At 43.8% G+C, this 20,982-nt stretch overlaps 3 protein-coding genes across 12 annotated transcripts in view; 2 read left to right on the top strand and 1 right to left on the bottom strand.

The window, feature by feature from the left end:
- Positions 1 to 19: 19 nt before the first annotated feature.
- On the top strand, positions 20 to 5,270 carry RPL4 (ribosomal protein L4). Its single transcript, XM_081161677.1, has 10 exons — positions 20 to 272; positions 1,723 to 1,894; positions 2,085 to 2,191; positions 2,558 to 2,696; positions 3,120 to 3,244; positions 3,719 to 3,848; positions 4,122 to 4,278; positions 4,575 to 4,658; positions 4,744 to 4,864; positions 4,946 to 5,270. Exons 1-10 carry the CDS (start codon positions 270 to 272, stop codon positions 5,180 to 5,182), a joined length of 1,275 nt encoding a protein of 424 aa, XP_081017803.1. The 5' UTR covers positions 20 to 269; the 3' UTR covers positions 5,183 to 5,270.
- Positions 5,271 to 6,542: 1,272 nt separating this feature from the next.
- Positions 6,543 to 20,982, top strand: part of SNAPC5 (small nuclear RNA activating complex polypeptide 5) — a 40,762-nt gene continuing 26,322 nt past the window's right edge. Inside the window, exons 1-5 of one of the 8 annotated variants that reach the window (XR_014000083.1) lie at positions 6,543 to 6,688; positions 7,955 to 8,044; positions 8,825 to 8,962; positions 9,939 to 10,078; positions 12,463 to 13,580. Coding sequence is in view for 6 of the 8 variants with exons in the window: in XM_081155606.1 (XP_081011732.1) it covers positions 6,599 to 6,688; positions 7,955 to 8,044; positions 8,822 to 8,944 (303 nt within the window). In the remaining 2 variants the exon portion in view is untranslated. Of the gene's footprint in view, positions 6,689 to 7,954; positions 8,045 to 8,821; positions 8,963 to 9,938; positions 10,079 to 10,995; positions 11,546 to 12,462; positions 13,581 to 20,982 lie in introns of those variants that run through there. The other 7 variants (XM_081155609.1, XM_081155608.1, XR_014000084.1 and 4 more) reach the window with 7 other exon arrangements.
- Positions 11,651 to 20,982, bottom strand: part of MAP2K1 (mitogen-activated protein kinase kinase 1) — a 72,006-nt gene continuing 62,674 nt past the window's right edge. For 2 of the 3 annotated variants that reach the window (XM_081155577.1, XM_081155578.1), the window contains exons 7-11: positions 19,495 to 19,696; positions 18,181 to 18,245; positions 13,909 to 13,970; positions 13,568 to 13,613; positions 11,651 to 12,673 (exon numbers count right to left, since the gene is read on the bottom strand). In XM_081155577.1, the coding sequence (XP_081011703.1) occupies positions 12,560 to 12,673; positions 13,568 to 13,613; positions 13,909 to 13,970; positions 18,181 to 18,245; positions 19,495 to 19,696 (489 nt within the window). In that variant the 3' untranslated portion in view covers positions 11,651 to 12,559. Of the gene's footprint in view, positions 12,674 to 13,567; positions 13,614 to 13,908; positions 13,971 to 17,966; positions 18,100 to 18,180; positions 18,246 to 19,494; positions 19,697 to 20,982 lie in introns of all 3 variants that reach the window. The other variant, XR_014000080.1, reaches the window with a different exon arrangement.

The raw sequence follows: 20,982 nt of genomic DNA, 5'->3' as shown, positions 1-20,982 counted from the left end.
TTCCGCGAAAAGGAGTCCCTCGTTTCTAAGCGTTATTGTTGGCTTTGGAAGTCAATAGATATTGTAATCTGACGCAGATGAAGAAGTAATAAGCTATTTTTAATTTCTTAGAGTGGTAGAGAGATATTTTGTGTCTCTGGATTGGTTCTGAGGCGGAGCAGCGAGGGGACGAGTTGAAGGTTACATATAGAACGAGGAAGTAGTAAGCACTTCCTTTTCCTGTGGGAGCCGCCGGGTAGAGAGGAGTGTGGCTCTCTCCTCTCCCTGCCATGGTGAGTGGAAGTTCTTTCCTCTGGATTTTGCCCTGCTGTCCGGCCTGGCAGGAATGCACTGGGGGTTCAGAACATAAAGTCTTCAGTAGAGAAAACAAGCAAAAGGAGATGAAAGTCAATTGCGTCTGTGCGTTGCGGACAGCTGGGTGGTGCAGCTGTAGGGCAGCCATCTTAGAGGCAACGTGGGCTTCCCGGCACGGGGCGCTCCTGGGAGCAACGCTGGACACCAGATGGTTCTCAGACGCAGAGGGACTTTTGGAATTCTAGCTTTCCTTGATCTTAGAAAGCATGAGCTCTACTGAAGTCTTGGGAGTTCTTGGATCCTAAGATAGATCGTGGTGAGAGAGTCAATTTTAGGTCTTAAATATGCATGTGCTGATTAGTAAAGGATATTCTCGTCTTTTGAGAGAGACTTTGTTAAAACAACTTGTTTTAACACCTTTTTCCGAATTCCCGCCTGTTCGCCTTAAGAATCGCCTCTATCAAAAGCTTTCTGATTCTCTTACCTTAAAAATTAATTTTTCTATTTGGTGCCCCCTAAATCTTTTAGCTCTCAACCCGCTCATAGTTCGGCAGATGTTAAATGTACTGCGTTTCCATAAAGAATGTTTTTATATGTACTGTGTAGTGTTCTGGGCCCTAGAGAGCTCAATGGGCAAAATATATCAGTATATGATGCTTGGGTCGTGATTGAGTTGGGTGTAAAATACACAGTAATGGTTGATGGTAGTCAGTGCTGCGGACATAAGAAATTAGGAAGGAGGCAGTAGTTGAGCTTTAAACAGTGATCCGAGAAACCTAGAGAAAGGTGGCCTTCCTTTGAAGGAGGTGAGGAACCATGCTAAGAGTATCTTTTGGGAGAAGACTTGTTACCTCTGAGGTAGAAGGGTGATGATTACCCTGAGCATATCCTGAAGAGAGTATGGGAGATGAGGTTGAACATATTGTGTAGGCCAACCTCAGAACTTTTCAGGTGGTAAGTCTTTGGAGAAGGTTGAGCAGAAAGTAACCACCAGTGTTTTTAGTAAGTTTTTGGAAGATGTGTTTAGAATGGGATGAAGGGGGCAAGGATGGAAGTTGGGAGGAGTAGAGCTGTGTTAGACAAGATTTGTTAACATTTGGGGTTAAAGCATTTAGATAGTGGCTTAACAGCATTCTCAAACCTTAAAACATAGTTTTGATCATTTTGTTTTGTAAGCCCTGGTTTGAAAGTTTAGTGATAAACCATTCTCTTAGAAAGTTACGTGGCAAAACTTGATTGATTCTAAGTGTCCTTCCAGTATAAGAACTTATTGAAGCTAATAGACTTAATGTGTTGTGAACATAGCCTTTGTTTTAGCTTTAAGCAATGTCTACCTCACCAAACTGTAACTGAGCATTTAATGGAATTGTTGGCACATGAGTGCTTCTTACATTGCTTGTCAATATCAATATCTTCTCTTTTTCCTAGGCGTGTGCTCGTCCACTGATATCCGTGTACTCTGAAAAGGGGGAAACATCTGGCAAAAATGTCACTTTACCTGCTGTGTTCAAGGCTCCCATTCGACCAGATATTGTGAACTTCGTTCACACCAATTTGCGCAAAAACAATAGACAGCCCTATGCTGTCAGTGAACTGGCAGGTATGAACTTAGATCTTTCATGGGTTGATACTTTAAGAGCTGCTTAACAGCAGTGATGAAATTCCACTCCATTGGTCCGTGTTTCTGAATCAGATGATTTTCCTGGATGTTCTGATGCTGTCTGCTATCATGCATAGTAGTCACAGTGCTATGGTTGTATAGCTAAAACTTTTCTCTTTCCCAATTTCAGGTCATCAGACCAGTGCCGAGTCTTGGGGTACTGGCAGAGCTGTGGCTCGAATTCCCAGAGTCCGAGGTGGTGGAACTCATCGTTCTGGCCAGGGTGCTTTTGGAAATGTATCTTTTGTGGTCACTACCTAGACTGATCAGCCGTCATGGAATTTAGCAGACTGGGCCTGGTTTGTTTGTGTTAGTGGTTTGAAAATATTTTTGTCCAGAATACAAATAGTGTCCAGGTAACTCTAGACAGATCTGGAATCTGGTAGATTTTTTGTTAAATACTAAAGACAATAAGGGCTTGACATTGGAAAGTTTTACTTGCAATGATGTCGTAATTTGCGTCTTACTCTGTTCTCGGCGACAGTTGCCTGCTGTCAGTAAGCTGGTTCAGAAGGGTGACGAAAATTCTTACTGAGCAAGACATAACATAACCTTTTTTCCCCCTGACATTTGAGAAATGTGATTCTTAACTGGGAAAAATAGATGTGTCGTGGGGGCCGCATGTTTGCACCAACCAAAACCTGGCGCCGTTGGCACCGCAGGGTGAACACAACACAGAAACGATATGCCATTTGCTCTGCCTTGGCTGCTTCTGCCTTACCAGCACTGGTCATGTCTAAAGGTTCGTGATACTTTGTATTGTAGGACTGATAACAAAATGCCCATTTTTTCCTTCCTTCACCTGAACCCTTGTCATTGTGTTAATAACATGTAAATTCTGTTCATCCCAGAGTGCATGACTAAATTTCCTTCTATTAAATACTAATTCTGACTGTTTTCCTCTAACAAATCAGTCATCAGTGAATGCTGTATAACTGGGGAAGTACATTTAGCATATTAGAAAATTTCCCATCATGTTGCCAATTCTTCTAACTGTCAAAATGATGAGATTCCACTTCATTGGTCCGTGTTTCTGAAACACATGATATTTGTGGAAGTTCTGATTTGGCAAATTGTGTACCATTTTGCTTTTGTGGATTATATGAAGTGCTTAATTTTTCAAAAGGTTCAGGGTAACCAGTTCTATGTTAATTGGCTTTGTCAGGTCATCGTATTGAGGAAGTTCCTGAACTTCCTTTGGTGGTTGAAAATAAAGTTGAAGGCTACAAGAAAACCAAGGAGGCTGTTTTGCTTCTTAAGAAACTTAAGGCCTGGAATGACATTAAAAAGGTAGGTTTGATGAACACATTTACAGTTTTTGGTAGCCCTCACAAATGTGTCAGAACTTTTTTTCAAAAGATTGCTCAAGGAGGCAGTATTAACATCTTGGATGTGAAAGCAAGGACTCTAGAACCATATTATAGTCATGCACCACTTAACAGGGATACTGTTTGAGAAGTGCGTTGTTAGGTGATTTTGTGGTTATGCAACTATAAGAGTACTCACACAAACCTACATGGTATGTATCCTACTGATTACACACTTAGACTGTGTAGTGTACCACTGTCTATGTATGATTTATCATAGATGGAAATGTTATGCAGTGGATAACAATACTTGAGTGGATTGTGACTGCCATTTTTATAGCTGTGTTTTAATGTTAGGGAAGTCATTTTAATCTGTTTTATTTCTAAAATGGGGCTTTGTAACTGAATATCTACTACTGGAATCATCTTAATCAGAATACTAAACCTCGCTTTGTAGGTCTATGCCTCACAGCGAATGAGAGCTGGCAAGGGCAAAATGAGAAACCGTCGTCGTATCCAGCGCAGGGGTCCTTGCATCATCTATAATGAGGACAACGGTATCATCAAAGCCTTCAGAAACATCCCTGGTAATTCTTGTGTTGCCTACGTGTTTTGATTGCCCATGCTTTGCATGCTTACTCAGCTTTTATTATGATGAGATTCCACTTATGGTCCGTGTTTCTGAAACACATGATTTTGTGGAATATCTGATTCTTGGCTGAATGAGTGCACCATTAATGGTTGAAACTTCATAACTGATGATAGCTCTCAGGTATATTATGTAGCCCGTAAGCCATAAAGATGATTTGCATTTCTTCTGTTGAAATACACCCTCCCTAATTCTCCTTTCCCTTTAAAAGGAATTACTCTGCTTAATGTAAGCAAACTGAACATTTTGAAACTTGCTCCTGGTGGGCATGTGGGCCGTTTCTGCATTTGGACTGAAAGTGCTTTCCGCAAGTTAGATGAGCTGTATGGCACATGGCGTAAAGCTGCCTCTCTCAAGAGTAACTACAAGTGAGTGTTCTTACATTCATATACTGAACACTGATGTTTATACTACGGATATTTACATTCAGAATTGGTTTTCATGTTTTCTAAATAATGGATTGTGTTGCTATTTCCCCTCGTACAGATGCAATATGCTGAAATGGTGAGATACTCTGAGAAGTGATAGTGTAGTTGGAAATTTTAGTTGAATTCTGGAAAGCTTTAAATTGTTAAAATTTTATCTTCTGTTGAGGTACATGTTAAACACATGAGAAATAAGAATTGGGCCTCTATTTTCAACATTTTGTTGGTTTTTCTTTCAGCCTTCCCATGCACAAGATGCTTAATACAGACCTTAGCAGAATCTTGAAAAGCCCAGAGATCCAAAGAGCCCTCCGAGCACCACGGTAAAGTTGTGATATTTATAGTAATTCTTGCCCCAACCTCATTATAATTGGTTAAAATGTTAAGATAGAATCTACCTTTTTATAGCAAGAAGATTCATCGCAGAGTCCTGAAGAAGAATCCACTGAAAAACCTGAGAATCATGTTGAAGCTAAACCCATATGCAAAGACCATGCGCCGGAACACCATTCTTCGCCAGGCCAAAAACGTAAATAATGATACGGCTTTTGCAGATATGATGATTTTTTAGAAAACTTGATTCTTAGATTTTCTTCCTAATTTGTTGCAGCACAAGCTCCGGGTGAATAAAGCAGCAGCAGCAGCAGCGCAAAAAGCCAAATCAGATGAGAAGGGGGCTCCAGGCAAGAAGCCTGTGGTAGGGAAGAAAGGAAAGAAGGCTGTTGGCGTTAAGAAGCAGAAGAAGCCTTTGGTGGGAAAAAAGGCTGCAGCTACCAAGAAACCAGCAGCTGAGAAGAAACCTGCAGAAAAGAAACCCACCACAGAAGAAAAGAAGCCTGTGGCATAAACTTAAATTTGTTTATTCCATAAAAGTCAAATCACTTTGGACAGCTAATTTTGAATAAAAAAGTGATCAAAGGCAGTGAGAAACATGACTTGTTGCGTGTGTTGTGTGAATCTTGATTAGAATTTTTTTGATGACACTTTCTCCATAATTTCAGCCTTTCACTTGTTATAGTCTGGTCTAAAATGGAGCATTGGCTTTATACAAAATCCATGCTGTTGAATGGAAGGAGGGATGCTCCATAAATCCAGCTATAAAATCTACTTTGTCAGTAATAAAATCTACTTTGTAAGTAATGTTCTTGAGAAAGATGGTTAAAAGACTTGTCTCAGAAATACAGAAGCTGTTAGAATTTACTTCCCCCCCACCACCACCGAAAAAAGAAAAGCACTTAGGAAAATTCCATAAAGATTTGACCAGTAACCACAAGAGGGCAGAATCAATATGTTTTGAGGTGTAGCAGTAAGAAACTTGGTTCCCTTGAAGTGTTCTTGTTATAACCTGCTATGATAGACCACTGTTGGAGGATATGCTTGCCACCTCATTATTTTCAGAACTACTTGTGTATTCAGTTTTACTAAGGGGATGACTGTTGATCAAGCGTGGTGCAGAAAAATGTACCCACAAGCATTTTTCTCTAAAGCTATTTCACTGACCACTCTAAAGTCGTCTCATGTCAGGATCTTGATTTTTCTCCCATTGGCGGTCAAATCCATAGCAAGGGTGATCTATAATACTCCCACCTGTCGATTCAAGAGTTAACCTAGCATGTCAAGGCACCCTCTCCCAATTGGTTCGTTGCATTATTTTCATGCTCTAACTTGTACAGACCTGGGAAAAATTTAACCAGGAATCTGCCTACGAAAACGGGCACCTGTGCCTGTGCTGAATGCTGGTAATAGTTCCTGCCTTAAAAAACGCACTTGCAGGTTTTGTGGCATTAAAATAACCACTTAACTGCAACATAACATTGGAAGTGAAAGTACTGTCCCCACAAGCATTTGAAACTCGATACTTGAGCATTATTTCTTTGTTAGTCCTTACCAGAGGATATATTTTATTCATTTGAGAGGAACATGGACCCAACCAGGGATCAAACCTCAACCTAGGTATGTGCCCTGACCTGAATGGAACCCACAACCTTTTGGTGTACCGGTCAACGCCCCAACCGAGCCACCGGGGCCAGGGCGATACTTGAGCAACTTTATCTCCAGGATCTGTACGGCTCCAACGGCCTGTGCTTTAAGAATCATTATTGGAGTCTAGTTTTTATGGCTTAAAACCCCGACTTAACCCCTCGGTGGAGCTGGCAGGAAGCGCCACGGCCCACGTGCAACCAGCTCGCTGTTCCGTTTCCGGAAACGCGGAGGCTGTGGCGTCATCAGCGAGCGCCCGGCCGTATGGGCGTGTGGAGACGCGATGCTGAGCCGGCTCCAGGAGCTGCGCAAGGAGGAGGAGACGCTGCTCCGGTTGAAGGCGGCACTGCACGACCAGCTGAACAGGCTCAAGGTGACCCCGCGGCCCCCACCCGCCCCACTGCCCCGAGCCCGGCTCTACGCGAACCCCAGGTGTCTGCAGCGCCTCCCTGTTGCTAGTGCTCTCTCCCTTACCTGGAGGCTGGGGCGCTGATCTGGTGGCTTACCAGCCCCTGGGGAGCTTGTTTTTAGATTAAGGGCCCATCTCAGAATCTTGATCCTGTAGGTCTAGGTTGAAACCCAGCAGTCTGCACACTTGGCGAGTTCATTCCAATACCCGACACCCCGGAAATGCAGGTGGCTCCCACGCGGGGAAGAAGTGCCACCTCCCGAAGGCTCGCCTCGATCTTCCCCGTCCACCGACCTCTTTCTTCCTCCTGAGCTCCTACAACATTTCCTAGCCGCCGTTTCCTGGCTCGTATAAACCGCTTGAAACAGCTCTAGTATTGCAAAGCTAGGAGAGACTCGCACATTCTCCCACTGTGCTAAGAAAGACTAGGAGGCGGAGAGAAGAGACAAGTCGCAGAGTTCCCAGTAGCTTTTCTTCCCCGTGCCGTTACTGAAACCACGGCCTTGACACGGAATATAGATTTAGGCCCACCAGGACCATTTCCCAGACCTCTGCGTAATTCATTTCCTTCAGCCCCAGTGCAATGATCCTGATAATTCCTGCTTAGCACCATTCTTCAGGGTCTTTTAAGTCCAAATGAGATGAGGATTTATGAAAGCCCTTTGTAAACTGAAAAACATTGTACACGTGTATACATGTGCCATGTATCAAAATAATATGCACTTTTCCTCAGGACAGTTGTGATATCCTACAGTTATTTATGTTCTCATAGCACCAGTGTGTGTTGATGATGACCTCCAAAGCCTAAATTTCTTTATGCTCCTGGAAACACTTCCCTTTTCCATTTTTCCTGCTTTCAGTTTCTCATTACTAGGTAGACAAGCTCAAGCCTAAGGAATCTGCCCTCTGTGGAATCAGAAGATGACACTTGGCTTTTTTAAGGGCTCACTTGTGTTTTCTTCCCAGTGCCAGCTAGGTCTGGGGGGTGGAAACCTTGGCTCAGTCAGAACACCTGAGTACCTCAAGGGAAAGGGCTAGAGGCTTTCTTTGCTTATTTCCTTAAAAGGCAGGGGAAACTTAAGAACCCCACCCTTTTCTCTGAAACTGCTGGGAGATTACACTATCTTCACATCTTCTCCTGATGCCAACCTTTTACAGCATGGACAGTAAATTTTCCCATATCAGTAGCCCAGTGAAATAGTAAGAAAAATGTCCTTAATTCTTTTCTAGGTTGAAGAATTGGCCCTCCAATCTATGATTAGTTCTAGAAGAGGGGATGAGATGCTGTCTTCTCAAGCTACACATGAACCGTCACATGATGTAAGCTTAATCAAGTGTGGGCCTAGGGAATGAATGCAAAGTCCATTCTGCTGTCATGCTGCTTGGAGGTCAAAAAATTATTGTAAATTATCAAGCCCAAAGGACTCTGGGAAGTACTAATAAGAATATTCTAGTTTGATAAACTGGCCGTTTGATCTTACTGTTTTAGTCAGGGAACAGCCCAGCTGGTTACACTTTGATTAATATTGATTTATTAATTAGGTACTTATATTGCCTCCACCATCCTAGTCATCTATCCTTTCTGGTTACTCTAATGAATGCAGGGAGAGTGGAGATCTTTGCAGGGATATGTCAAACCTCTTGCTGCTCCATGAATAAGTTTGGGGTTCAAAAGTAGTGTGGCTTCAACTTCAAAGCTTAGTACTAGAGAGTGAGTTCTAGTCCTCATCGTAGCCTCCTCTTACCATATGCCCTCACTTAAATCAGTAAAATCAGAATCTTTGTCAATATACCATATTTGAGCATCTCTCCCAGTTGTGTGAAGCCATTTGGAAGCAATACATCTAAGCCAGCATAATTCTTATGTAAGAACCATGTTTATAAATCACGTAACATTCTGTCAAATTTAGGGCATTTACCCTCCCATTTTGGCAATGCGGGTTGGAGTGGGGGACGAATTTGGAGAAATAGGAAAGTGGCCATACCTTAGTGGTAAATACTGGGAATGAATACCCAATTGAGATTTGGTTTTAAATCATTTTTAAGAATTTGCTGTTTTGAGGCCCTCCTACTAATCCATAATGTCCTTGGCTAAAGCAGATGTTGGTGCATGTAGACAATGAAGCATCAATCAACCAAACTACGCTGGAGTTGAGCACAAGGAGCCATGCGCCAGAAGAAGAGGAGGAGGAGGAGGAAGAGGAAGAATCCGATTCCTGAAGTGGGGAAAGAGCCAGGGTTAGTTCTACAAATTAAATTTCTAAGTTGCAGAAACTTTCTCTCCAAAGAATTCCTGCCCTGGGCCCTATGGCCTGCTTTAAAAGGAAGCAAGAACTTTAGGAGGATGTGTACTTGTAAAAAATGGTTCCATCAAAAATTCAAGTTTCAGAATGCTTTAAGAAAAATTAGTGACACATAGAAAAGCAAAGATGTAGTGTCTTAGCATTGAGCAATATGGGTGGTGCTGTGTCTGTATTCTGGTCAGATCCAGTGATTGTGTTCAAAACAGAAAATTTCCTCTGAAATGCTATTAAGAAAGTCTGGCATTTGAAAAAGGGCAGAGTGTAAGTACAAGCTAGCCTTTTCAATCAACAATGCCTCTTTTAAGCAAACCAGTTAAAGGCTATTTGCATACTATTGAACCCTTGTAAGCATAGCCAAAGTCCAGGAGAGGAAGATGACAAGGAGGACAGACCACCACTTGAGAGCACCAGTTGTTGCCACCTCTCAGTGACATCGCAGCACACTGCCCACTACAGACTGTTTTGTGTGGCTGTCATCACTTCTAGGTTGAGATATCGCTATGATAAAATGTGCATAGAAATAATATGTAGATGAATAGCCATCATGCAGCTTGCTGGTTTCCAGATAGCAACAGGAAAATGGATCAGTTCCTCTCTGGGGAAAACAGTACAGCCAGCAGGATGGTTTAAAACCCATTTCTGGACTTCGGGGGAAATGTGCCATTAAAGAAGGAATCACTATGCTTGGGAGATTGGATTTTTATAATAAAGAGATGATAGTTACAGAATAGGTGTTGTTAAAACTTAGCATTTGAAGTTGAGATTTATTTCTGCATACTGTCCCTTACCCATTGAACGTACAGTTAAGTTACTTAGCTTTTTAAAAGTTATTTGCCCTGCCCATGCAACAGAAACGCCAAACATAACACAAAGAACCTCCTCAAGCAGAACTTCTTATGTAACTGTTCCAGGAGAGAGAACGTGGATATGTTTAACAACAGTTCATTCAAGTTATTTTGAGCTACTCTTAGAGGAAGCAGCAAGAAGTTTAAATGAACGCATTTCTTAGAAGACACAATGTGAAGATAGTTTTGCAATGACGCGCCTCCAGGTATACATTTTGGGGGTCTAATTTAAAATATGAGCATGGGTTTTTAGGAGCTAGAAAATTGGCTATGAATTCTAGCCCTACCACTATCTGATCGCGGCCCTCACTTCTTTGCAAGTCTCACTTTCCCATCTGTAAAATGAGGCTATTCCTGCTCGCATTTTTACAGGTTACTGCGGGATGCTAATGAGATGCTGAAAAACCCAGCACTGTCAGTGTTTCAGTAAGAAGTCTGGGGAGAAACTCAAAACAGTAGGACTGATGCAGGGAGCCTCATTCTTGCGAGGGATCTTTCTTAGGAACTACTGAGAAAGCATCTTTTGCCTCTTAAGATGTACTTCCTTTGGAGGTGAATAGAGAATTTAAAAACAGCCCTCCAAAGATACTGAGCATGAAAGCGTTTTGCTCCAGATTTGACGCTCCAGGTTACACCATTCCTTCCTTCTCGGATGGAATTTGCTCGTTTTAATGAGACATTCTCAGCAGTGGTTGCATTTTCTGTTAACAAAAGACAGTATGAGGAAGGTGTGAATGTTTGTATGTCAGAAATGTGTAAGTCAGACTGTTGACTTAGGATATTGGCTTCACAGCAAGAGAAATGTTACCGACTAGCCGCGGCAGCAGTGTACAGCATTGAGCAGCTTTTAGAATCCTGGCTGAATTCCAAGCTCCAGTAGATCCAGAGGGGAGCTACCTGCCCAAGATACTTACCCAAATTCTGTTTTAACTTTGAAAACAAAATAGGCTTTTCAAAATGTACATGGTGGGACAAAAGTTAGGTTTACAGTTGTTCATACAGAAAAACAATAATGAATAAATAATAATATGAAAATAAGCTGTATTTGCATACTCACAACTGTAAACCTACTTTTGCCCACCTCCTGTATATTTACTTGGCTTTCTCTAACCTTCCCTCTCAGAGAAGAAAAAGAGGTCTGAAGAGGTGCTGACCAGGCAGCCTCACATGCACCTCAAGTTCCAAAAGTCCACTTTTCAAAGAAGAAAAGGATACCAGTGGCCAGCTGGGATATGGCTTTGTTTTTTGTGACCTCACTGCCACCTCACAGGCATAACAAAACCAACACCAGGCACATTCCTCCTCTCCAGAAAGGTGTAGTTAAGTGTAACCAGTGAAAGAGGGAAACCATTGCTCAGGGAGCAAAGCATCATGGACAGACCGTCCCGGGTGGAGGCTCCAAAGCCAGCCAGGCTCCACTCACCACCAGCAAGGTGCTCCTGTGTGCATGCTGGCCATCCCCACCTACTGTTTTTCCCTTATAGAGATAGAAGGAACAGATGGGATTCATTCCCAGGTCCACAGGATAGGTCGCTGGCTGGAAGATTCACAGATAATGGTGTTTGCTGAGAAGAGTTGGAAAAAGTCCAAAGATTGGAATTTCAGGAAGCCCCATTAGTCCAAAGCACTGAACTTGTCTCCAGGGTGGCATTTCCGCCTTCCAGCCCCCTTCCTGTCTTTATCTTTCCCCTCACAATAACGCTTGGCTAAATCATCTGATTTCTTGTGTACTAGAGACACTGAATATCCTAACACAAAAGTAGAAATATATTTCAGCCTTTTAACTCAATAATATATTTATTAGAATAAGAGATTAGATTTGTTAAACATTTGGATTAAAATGGTTAAAAGGATTTTCATACAATTTTTAGGCACTATACACACTGTTGTTTACAATAGCATCAGTACTTGGATTTGGGGAAAGATAAATCTCATACATTTTAATGCCTTGATACACTTGTAACATTCAAAGTAACCATTTTAGAAACACTAATCCAAACTTAGAGACATATACCACTATATATCCCACACAGTATATTTAAAAATAAATATAGAAATATAACCAGAAATCTACAAATCATCAGAGTAGACAGACTGGTGAAGCCCCATTTATCATGGCAGTGAAGGGCTCTGACTAGACTTTGATAGAAATCGCTGAGTTCTACACCAAAAGCAAAAACATAATAAAATATCATGACATACACTTTCTGATGCTCATTTTCATAGCAGCAAAGCATGCTTCACATGCACTGCCTGTGAAGGATCTTACAAGGCTCCTTCCTCAAGTAGAAAGAAGGCATGCCCAGCAAGAATGAAGTACCAAGTGTCAAAGAATCCCCAAAATACAGGTGGCCAGCCAATCACGGTGAGGGGAGAGCAGTGCAATTTTCAGTAAGAATGACTACCCACAGTCACCAAAGTTTCACTGTAATTCAGTGTTGCTCATGTTTTGATCAACACACAAAAATAGCCCCAAGCACAAAGCCAATCCACTTAGGGGAATAATAATAGTAAGAGTAAAGACAGCAATTATTAAAAATGACACGAATAGAATTTTGGCACATGCTGTGTTCTTCATCCTTTGTCATAGGTGAAATGCATGTCTGACAGAGGCATAGGAAAGAGGCCTGCAAGCAACATGACAAGCCACTGGGCAGGGGACTCGCTCTTTGCTGTTTCCCAAACGCTTAGACACCAGCTGCATGGGTCGGTGTGCTGGGCTGGTTAAGGCCGATGGTGGAGCAGAGCCAACCTGCAAAATCCACTTCCTCAGCATCAGATCTCTTGATAAAAGCATGAACCTACATGTGAGGAAACAATGGTGTTAAAAAACCACCAAGAAGGAAAATTCAAGAGTCCTGGTAGGTCTAAAGCTGGAAGGAGCTCCTGGAGCCTGCCCTTGAGCAGCAGTGGGGGCCAGGAAAGCAGGGCCAGCTGCAGGACAAAAGACCAGCTCTGCCTAGCTCTGCCAGTTATACCAGCTGTGAGGCCTTGGGCAACTTGCTCACGTCCCTGGGCCTGCTCTCTAGAGCTATGAAATAGGGATAGTAGCTCTGCCTTCAGTGCCTCACATGATTGTTAGAAGGAACAAAGAAACTAATGGGCTTGAGAGTGCACATTATGGCCCAGCTGATGTGGCTCAGCAGTTGAGCATCGACTTACGATCCAGGAGATGTAGATTCGATTCCCTGTTGGGGCACATGCCTGGGTTTTGGGCTCGATCCCCAGTAGGGGGCATGCAGGAGGCAACCGATCAATGACTCTCATCACTGATGTTTCTATCTCTCCCTCTCCCTGAAATCAATAAAAATATATTAAAAACAAAAAAGAAGTGCACATTACACTGTACAGGCTCCACAAGGCATGTAAGCTCAGATATTTATATTATTACTTCCCAACTCCTCCCTCTACCACCACAACCAAAGGGGAGGCAAGTGGAGAGTAGCTTGGGGAGGGTGCTGAATGTGAGGTGAGCCAGTCAGTATTACCAAAAGACCCTGTCCCTGTGACTCCTGGGGCTGCAGGGCCACCCCAGTTTCTCCTTTAAACTGACAGGAGGACAGAGGAGACTGATATCTGGTGTTCTGCAGCAGGCTCAGCTGGACTGCAGTTGCAGAGCAGGGAATGGGTTCAGGAAGGACTGGATGGATGACTGATAGGAGAACAGTGTAAGAATCTGAAATAAATGGACTTACCATGAGTTGTTTCAAATCTGCTCTCTCTGCAGGGTTTTTTATTAAGCTTAAAGGAAGAAAGATAACAATGAGAGCTTCTGCCTGGAGTGTGCCTAACTCCAGTTACTTATGTTTGCCTGCCTGTCCCCACACCCTACAGGTTCCAAGGGCCTGAGCCTTATTCACCCTCCTGTTCTTAGCCCACAGTAGACTAATAAATGCTGAACTAAGGTCACAAGGCAACATGCCAATCCCTGTAGAGCAGGCAGCAAAAGCAGCAGCTATTTTACCAACTTCAACTGTCAGGTGGGGTGGGGAGCCTAACAAAAACAGTACTCCCAGATACCGAGGAGCCAACTTACCATTTATTCACAAAATCTTGAAATTCCAGACTGAATACTCCACTGGGCAGTTTTGGAGGAGGCTGCAAATACATGTCAACACATAAGAGATGTCTGGCTTCCTGCACTGGCCAGTGTGGCTTAGTTGGTTGAAGCACTGTCCTGTACACACCAAAAGGTGGTGGGTTCCATTCCCGGTCAGGGCACATACCCAGGTTTCAGGTTCAATCCCCAGTCAGAGTGGATACAGGAGGCAACTGATCAATGTTTGTTTCTCTCTCTTCCTCCCTCCCTCTCTCTCAAATCAATAAAAAGCATATCCTCGGGTGAGGAATGAATGAATGAATGCCTTTTTTTTAAAAAAGGTAGTTTGGCTTCCTGCCCCAGCCATCTCTCCTCCCCAACCCTGCCTCTGGGCAGTGCTGCCCTTATCCAGGCAAGGAAAGGCCAAGGGTCGGAGGCCAGTGGCTGGCTCCTGGGTCACTCTGGTGTAACCATTGGTCTCAAACCAGTTAGAACCACTCATTGTCTAGTTACTGAATAAACCGCAGTTCCTCTTGAGCCTCAATTACCCTTCTATGAAATGAGGAGGGCCTCATGACCCTTTCCAGCACACACTCTAAAACAGTAAATCTTGGAGTGTGGCAAGGAAACAACCAGCAATTACTAGTAGCAGCAGCTAGGGGCATATGCAAACCACCAGGCATAGTCCAGCCCAGACAGCACTTGTGAAAGTCATAGAAGGCTAACTAGCTAACTAAATAAAACATATATACCCTTTCTAAGCCCCGAAGGAACAAAGAAAGGTTAATAAAACATTAACTGGCAGAGGGCTGGGTCTGGAAGAATGTTAGTTGCACGGTCATTCCAGGAATGAAGCTATTTGCAGGCATCAGAGGAAGAACACTGGCCACAGCTCATTTCCGAGGGTGTATGGTAGACATCACTCAGGGCTACACAGGACAAGGCCCTGCAGCACCTGTGTACCACACAGCTCAGGAAACGTGACCCACCCATGTGACGTGCTAGGGCTGTGTGCAGCTTCCTTGTAAGCTGCCCCCCAGACCCTGCCCAGGATGCCATTGCTCTGATGGGTCGCCCAAATAAATAGGTGGTTCGAGACTAAAAATTAAATATTGACACTACCAAAAAAGTCCAGCCTAGCCCTCTTCCCTGAATGCCTTGTACAGGGGTGGGGAACGTCCGGCCCCCAGGCCGTATACAGCTGCAAAATCATTTGGTCTGGCCGTGCCAAGGCAACCGCAGGCAGAACTCGAAATTCAATAAATTTAGGAGCTTTTTCCATAGCTAATTTCTAAGTTGATAATTCTGTATGGCCCCTGAACGATGTTATAAATATCCAAATGGACCGTGACAGAAAAAAGGTTCCCCACCCTGGCCTTGTAAGAACAGCAGGTGAATAAGCGTGATCTGAGGTCTAGGAGTAAAACCCAGCTCTTAGGCCCACTCTGCAGATGGTCTCTGCTGCTGAGGGGACTATGAAGGGAGCATTCAAGGGTGAAACCAGTAGCTTGGCCTCCAGAGGCCAGACAGTCCTGAATAGGAGGGGGCTGGGCAAGGGAGGGACTGTGCACCAGCAGAGTGTGAGATGCACGCACCTGTCACCATGCAGCCCAGCCTCCTGGGAGGCTGGGGTGGGGGGCTGGGGGTTGGGGGAGTAGGTGGTAAAGAAGGAATAGCACTAGGTGGGAAGAACCTGATCCCCTTTCATCCTGGAGCCTCATGTTCTTCGCCTGTATGAAGAGGATAACAAAGCCAACTGGACCCACCTGAGCAGTGCGTGGAGGATTAGGAAAATGTGAAAATATGGAAGAAAGTGCACACTAGGAGACTGGCGGCTGCATAACTTCAGGCCATCTTTCCCTTAACGTGGCTCCCACCCAGCACCACTCAGCTTAGGTCCAGCAGTAGAGGACGGCTTTCCTGACCACCACAAATGCAATGCACATGGCCTTTCCTGAGTCCTTAAGCAGCCAAGATCAGATGAACTTCTTTTCTGTGTCCCACGGTGCTGAATTTGAAGCCACTTAGACAGCCAGGAAAGAGAAGTCAATTAACCTCCCTAGCAGACTGTGAGTCAGTGACATTGATTTATTAACTGCTGGGGTGTACCAGGATCTTCCCTGTTGAGTTTGTAATAGATAAGGGGACCTTTTTGAGCCTTTTTGGATCTGGTTTTAGAGAGCAGTAAAAGTATGAAAATTTATCCCACTAGACTCTTCAGGAAGAAAATGGGGTGATGCCCTCTACCATATACCCCAGCCGAATGGGGGCCTTCAACTGCCTCCCAAACATGCCAGAGCTTATCCTTGTCGTCTACTACCCATGCTGCTCCTGAAGCTAGGAGTGCTGGCCCTATATCTGAAATCCTGTCCTGAGCCCCAGCCCAGCTCCTCCAGCCCTGCCCCACCCTCTCTGAGCAACCGTGCTGCTAGTCTATAGCTTCCATTCCTCCCAAACCCACCCAAGTTTGATGAATGCTTATCAGTCTCTTCGTTCCTTGATCCTTTTCTTTCTTTTTCTTTTTTAAGCATTTTAAAAAATGTATTGATTTTTTTGAGGGAGAGAGAGAGAGAAACATCAATTTGTTGTTTCACTTATTTATGCATTCATTGGCTGACCCTTGTAGGTGCCCTGACTGGGGATCGAACCCACAACCTTGGCGTATCGGGACAACACTCTAACCAAGTGAGCTACCCACCCGGCCAGGGCTATCATTTTTCTCATTTAAACATACTGGTATACATATTTGCAAATAACATGTGTTCCTTGTATTAAAGTCGGCTAACAGCAATAAGCAAAAAGAAACCTTTAATCACCTGTAATTCTACCTATATTGTATTACTTTCTAGACTTTATATGCACATATATGTATACATACTATTTTTAATTAATTTTTATTTCATTTCATTTTATATATATATATATTTTTAATTGATTTCAGAGAGAGGAAGGGAGAGGGAGAGAGAGATAGAAATCAATGATGAGAGAGTCATTGAACAGCTGCTTCCTGCACGCCCCCTGCTAGGGATCGAGCCCGAAACCCAGGCTTGTGCCCTGGCCCAGAATTGAACCTTGATCTCCTGGATCATAGGTCGATGCTCAACCGCTGAGCCATGCCAGCCAGGCTTTTAGTTGATTTTTAGAGAGAGGAAAGAAGAGAGAGTGATCATAATATACATACTATTTTGTAATCTGTTTTTTTGCATGCAACAATTTATAGTGAATATTCTCCATATTTCTACACTGTCATTTTTTAATGTTCATTGCTTTTTCATTTTATTTTGTTTTAATTCTCACCCGAGGACATGCTTAGAGAAAGGAGAGAGGAAGGGAGGGAGGAAGGGAGGGGGAGAGTGAGAGGGAAAGAGGAAGGGAGAGTGAGAGGAAAAGAGGAAGGCAGAGTGAGAAGGAAAGAGGGAGGGTGAGAGGGAAAGAGGGAGGGAGAGAGCTATTGATGTGAGAGAGAAACACTGATCAGTTGCCTTCCATACACTCTCCAACGGGGGATCAAACCAGCAACCCAGGTATGTGCCCTGATGGGTAATCGAACCAGCCACCTTTTGGTGCACTGGATGACACTCAACCAACTGAGCCATTCCAGTTCGGCTGTTCATTGCTTTTTTGCTTTTTTTAAAAAAATTTATCGTTATTGTTAAAAGTATTATAAATGTCCCTTTTCCCATTGACCCTCATTCTCCCCACTCCTGTCCCCTCCCCAGGCCTTCACCCCTCTACTGTCTGTGTCCATGGGTTATGCAATATAGCATTTAAATCCTTTGGTTGATCTCCTCCCTCCCCCACTTCATTGCTTTTTAATGGCACAAGACAAAACCTTATATTGCAGTTATAAATGCATTTACCTTGCCTCCCCTACACAATCTAACAGTCTTTAAGACTAGCAACTTTGGATTTTCTATCTTTGGATCCTCACCACATTCCTGACACCCCCCCAGTACTTAGCACATAGGAAGTACACAAGAAATGAAGAAATGAGAATGTAAGTGGATAACGTGGAGGCTTCTAAATCTGAGAAAAGAAGAGGGACTCAGACTTACCTGAAGATGTTCCCTGGGGAAGGGATTCCTGCAGCCTCTAAACCAGCAACTTGATTCCAAAAGCATGATGCACAAAGCAGAACCCATGAATCTTGGGACCCAAGCAGCCCATTCCATGGGAATGACTCGCGGGCTTCCCAGTAAAATCAACTGTGAGTTTTTTCTTAAGAGGAGCAAGTAGATTCCATGGTCAAGGAAGCCATGCAGTACTTACCTCATTGACTATGTAATCCAACAACTCAAAAATTGCCATGGGAGGTCGGCTGTCCATTCCATAAGCTACAGATTTTATAAAAAGAAGAAACAAACAGGAGGTTATTTGCCAATAAGAGGTTAAGTGGTGGGCATGGATACTGGGGACCAGAATAGGGCAGTGGACAAAAAAGAGATGGAACAGCCACAGATCAAACCTGAACACAGAAGGCACCAGCAAAGACCACAGAGTCAGCCAGCCATGGTATGAATCTAGGTTCTGCCACATTCAAGGTTTGTGACCTTAGGCAAATCATTGAGCGTAGTTGTGAGTTTTATAAAGTAGAGATAGATAATAATTATGTCCCCCCTTCCTTATATTGAGAGAGGAGCAAATGAAGTAATACTAAATGACTAAAAAACTTAGTTTTAATTCTCCCTGAACTTGGGTTTTTTCCTTTTATACTCCAGTCATGGGCCAGTCTCAGGGGCCACAGCCACCAGTGCTGCTCCCTTCATACACACCCTCTCCCATGTGGGCCTCATGAGGGTAAAGACCAGGTCTCCCTGGCCAGACAGGATTGTTCTGGCAGGACCTGTAGTAGAAGATGGCTGAGCCAGGATCTTCTGAGTACCAGCTTTACTTCACACTGTTCATGTTCAAAGAGGCAGGCAGTACTGCACAGTGTTGACCACTGCAGAGTCAGACTTGGCCACTCATAAGTGTATGTGGCTTGGCAAGTCAAGTGCTCTATGCCTCAGTTTCCCCATATCTAAAATGGAGATTATAATTGTGCTCGCAACTGCTATTAAAATTAGACAATGATAGGCAAACCCATGGAGATATAAAGCAGATTGCTGGGGATGGGGTTAGGGGGAGCTGGAGTGAATGCTAATGGAAATGAGGTTTCTTTTTGCAGTGATGGAAATGTTCTGGCATTACATAACGGCAATAGCTGCACTACATGGAGGATTATACTAAAAACCACGGAACTGAACACTTTTAAATGTGTGTTTTATGTTATATTAATTTTCTCTCAGTTAAAAAGTCTACCTAAAAAGAAAATGTCTGATTTTTAAAAATTAGATAATGCACATAAGTGCAAAGTGCAGTGCTTGGAACATAGTAGGCACTTAAAACAAATGGTAGGAAGTTGTTTATAACAGTAATTTCCTACACCTACCTGGAGACTTCTGCTCTGCTTCCCCTGGCCCCAGCCTGGCATCCTGAGACAGGGAATCAGTCTTGGGAGAGTATAAAAAGAATCAGCCCTCCAGAAATGCCCAACAGTAAGGGACCCCCACAGTCCAAGCTGGGGCACACCAGGACACTCACAGCTAAGAGGCCTCCCAGGGGTCCTTGGCCTGGGTGGTGTCTCAGCCGCATCTCCCTCCACCTGGCACCCAAACATCAGCTCCAGCTCCTTCGCATCTGGAGGAGGGATGGGATACCTCCCAACCGCCATCTCAACCAGAGAGAGCCCCATGCTCCAGATGTCCGACTGCACCGAGTAATGAGTCCCCTGGAGTCTTTCTGGCTGCAGGAGAGACCGAAACAGTTACAATCACCTGTGAGCTAACCTGTGCACATGCAGAAGAGGGATGGACGAGTCCCCATGGATGCTCAAAGGGAGCCTCACGACTTCCTGCCCCTTTGAGACTTGCTTGCACTGCAGGAGAGTGGGCTTCCCCACATGGTTCGGCCCTGGGTCTGCTGATACATTTCATTTTCTTTTGCCCTTTCCTCTCCAGAGTTTACATCCCATTTTAATACCTCCACTAACCTATTGAACTTGGCCTTCTGCCTGTCCCCAAATACTGTGCTTACCAAGTCCTAGCCGGTTCCCATGGCTCTGACCCCTCCTCAATTCTCTGTCTCCCCTGAAACCTGCCCTGAACCAAATCCAACCCAGCTGTGGTTCCAGCTTTGCCCAGCCTAGTCACTGTCTTGCATGTGTGGGGCAGCCTGTCCAGAGCCCAACATGAGAGACTCACATGAAGCTTCTGGAACATGGGTCATGAATGAGATGGTACAGTGGGTAGAAAGAAGTTCTAAGCCTAGCTCTACCACTGACTCACTGCTCTTGGATAATATGGAATGGCAGAATAGGCAAAGGATCAGAAGACCTGGGTTCAAACCCCAACTCTAGGACTTATAAGCTACATGATCCAGAGCCTCCATTTCCTCATCTATAAAATGGGGCTGGTGATGATGGTAACAATAGTAATAACAAAATACCCACTCTACTTACTAGGGTTATTAGAAAGATCAAAACAAATGAAAATACATGTTGCATGTTACAAAATGGTGTACAAATATGAGCTGTTACTCATGGGAAGAAGCAAAGAAGTAAGAATATAGTGCTATATAAAAGCATTATTTGAAATAGCACATGTATTTCAAAACCCTAAAAAATTCCTTATCTGACCATCATACATTTATTATTTTTTAAGAGTTTTTTTTAGCTCAGCCAGTGTGGCTCAGTGGTTGAGTGTCGACCCATGAACCAGGAGGTCACAGTTTGATTCCCAGTCAGGGCACATGCTTGGGTTGCAGACCCTATTCCTAGTAGGGGGTGTGCAGGAGGCAGCCAATCAATGATTCTCTCTCATCCTTGATGTTTCTATCTCTCCCCCTCCCTTCCTCTCTCTGAAATCAATAAAAACATTTAAAAAAAATTTTTTTATTGATTTTTGGAGAGAGAAGAAGGGAGAGGGAGAGAGAGATCAATGTGAGAGAACATCGATCAGCTGCCTCCTGCATGCCCTGTATTGGGGATCAAGCCCACAACCTGGGTCTGTGCCCTGTCCAAGAATTGAAACA

The sequence above is a fragment of the Miniopterus schreibersii genome, assembly GCF_964146895.1.
Source record: "Miniopterus schreibersii genome assembly, chromosome: 1".
Classification (NCBI taxonomy): domain Eukaryota; kingdom Metazoa; phylum Chordata; class Mammalia; order Chiroptera; family Miniopteridae; genus Miniopterus; species Miniopterus schreibersii.
This window is presented reverse-complemented; position numbering and strand designations above follow the sequence as displayed.

What these genes read in the sequence shown, in the direction of transcription:
- RPL4 (XM_081161677.1), top strand. An exon ending in GCCAGGGTGCTTTTGGAAAT is followed by an intron (nt 2,192 to 2,557) that starts GTATCTTTTGTG and finishes TGGGAAAAATAG; the next exon opens with ATGTGTCGTGGGGGCCGCAT. An exon ending in TCTCTCAAGAGTAACTACAA is followed by an intron (nt 4,279 to 4,574) that starts GTGAGTGTTCTT and finishes TTTTTCTTTCAG; the next exon opens with CCTTCCCATGCACAAGATGC.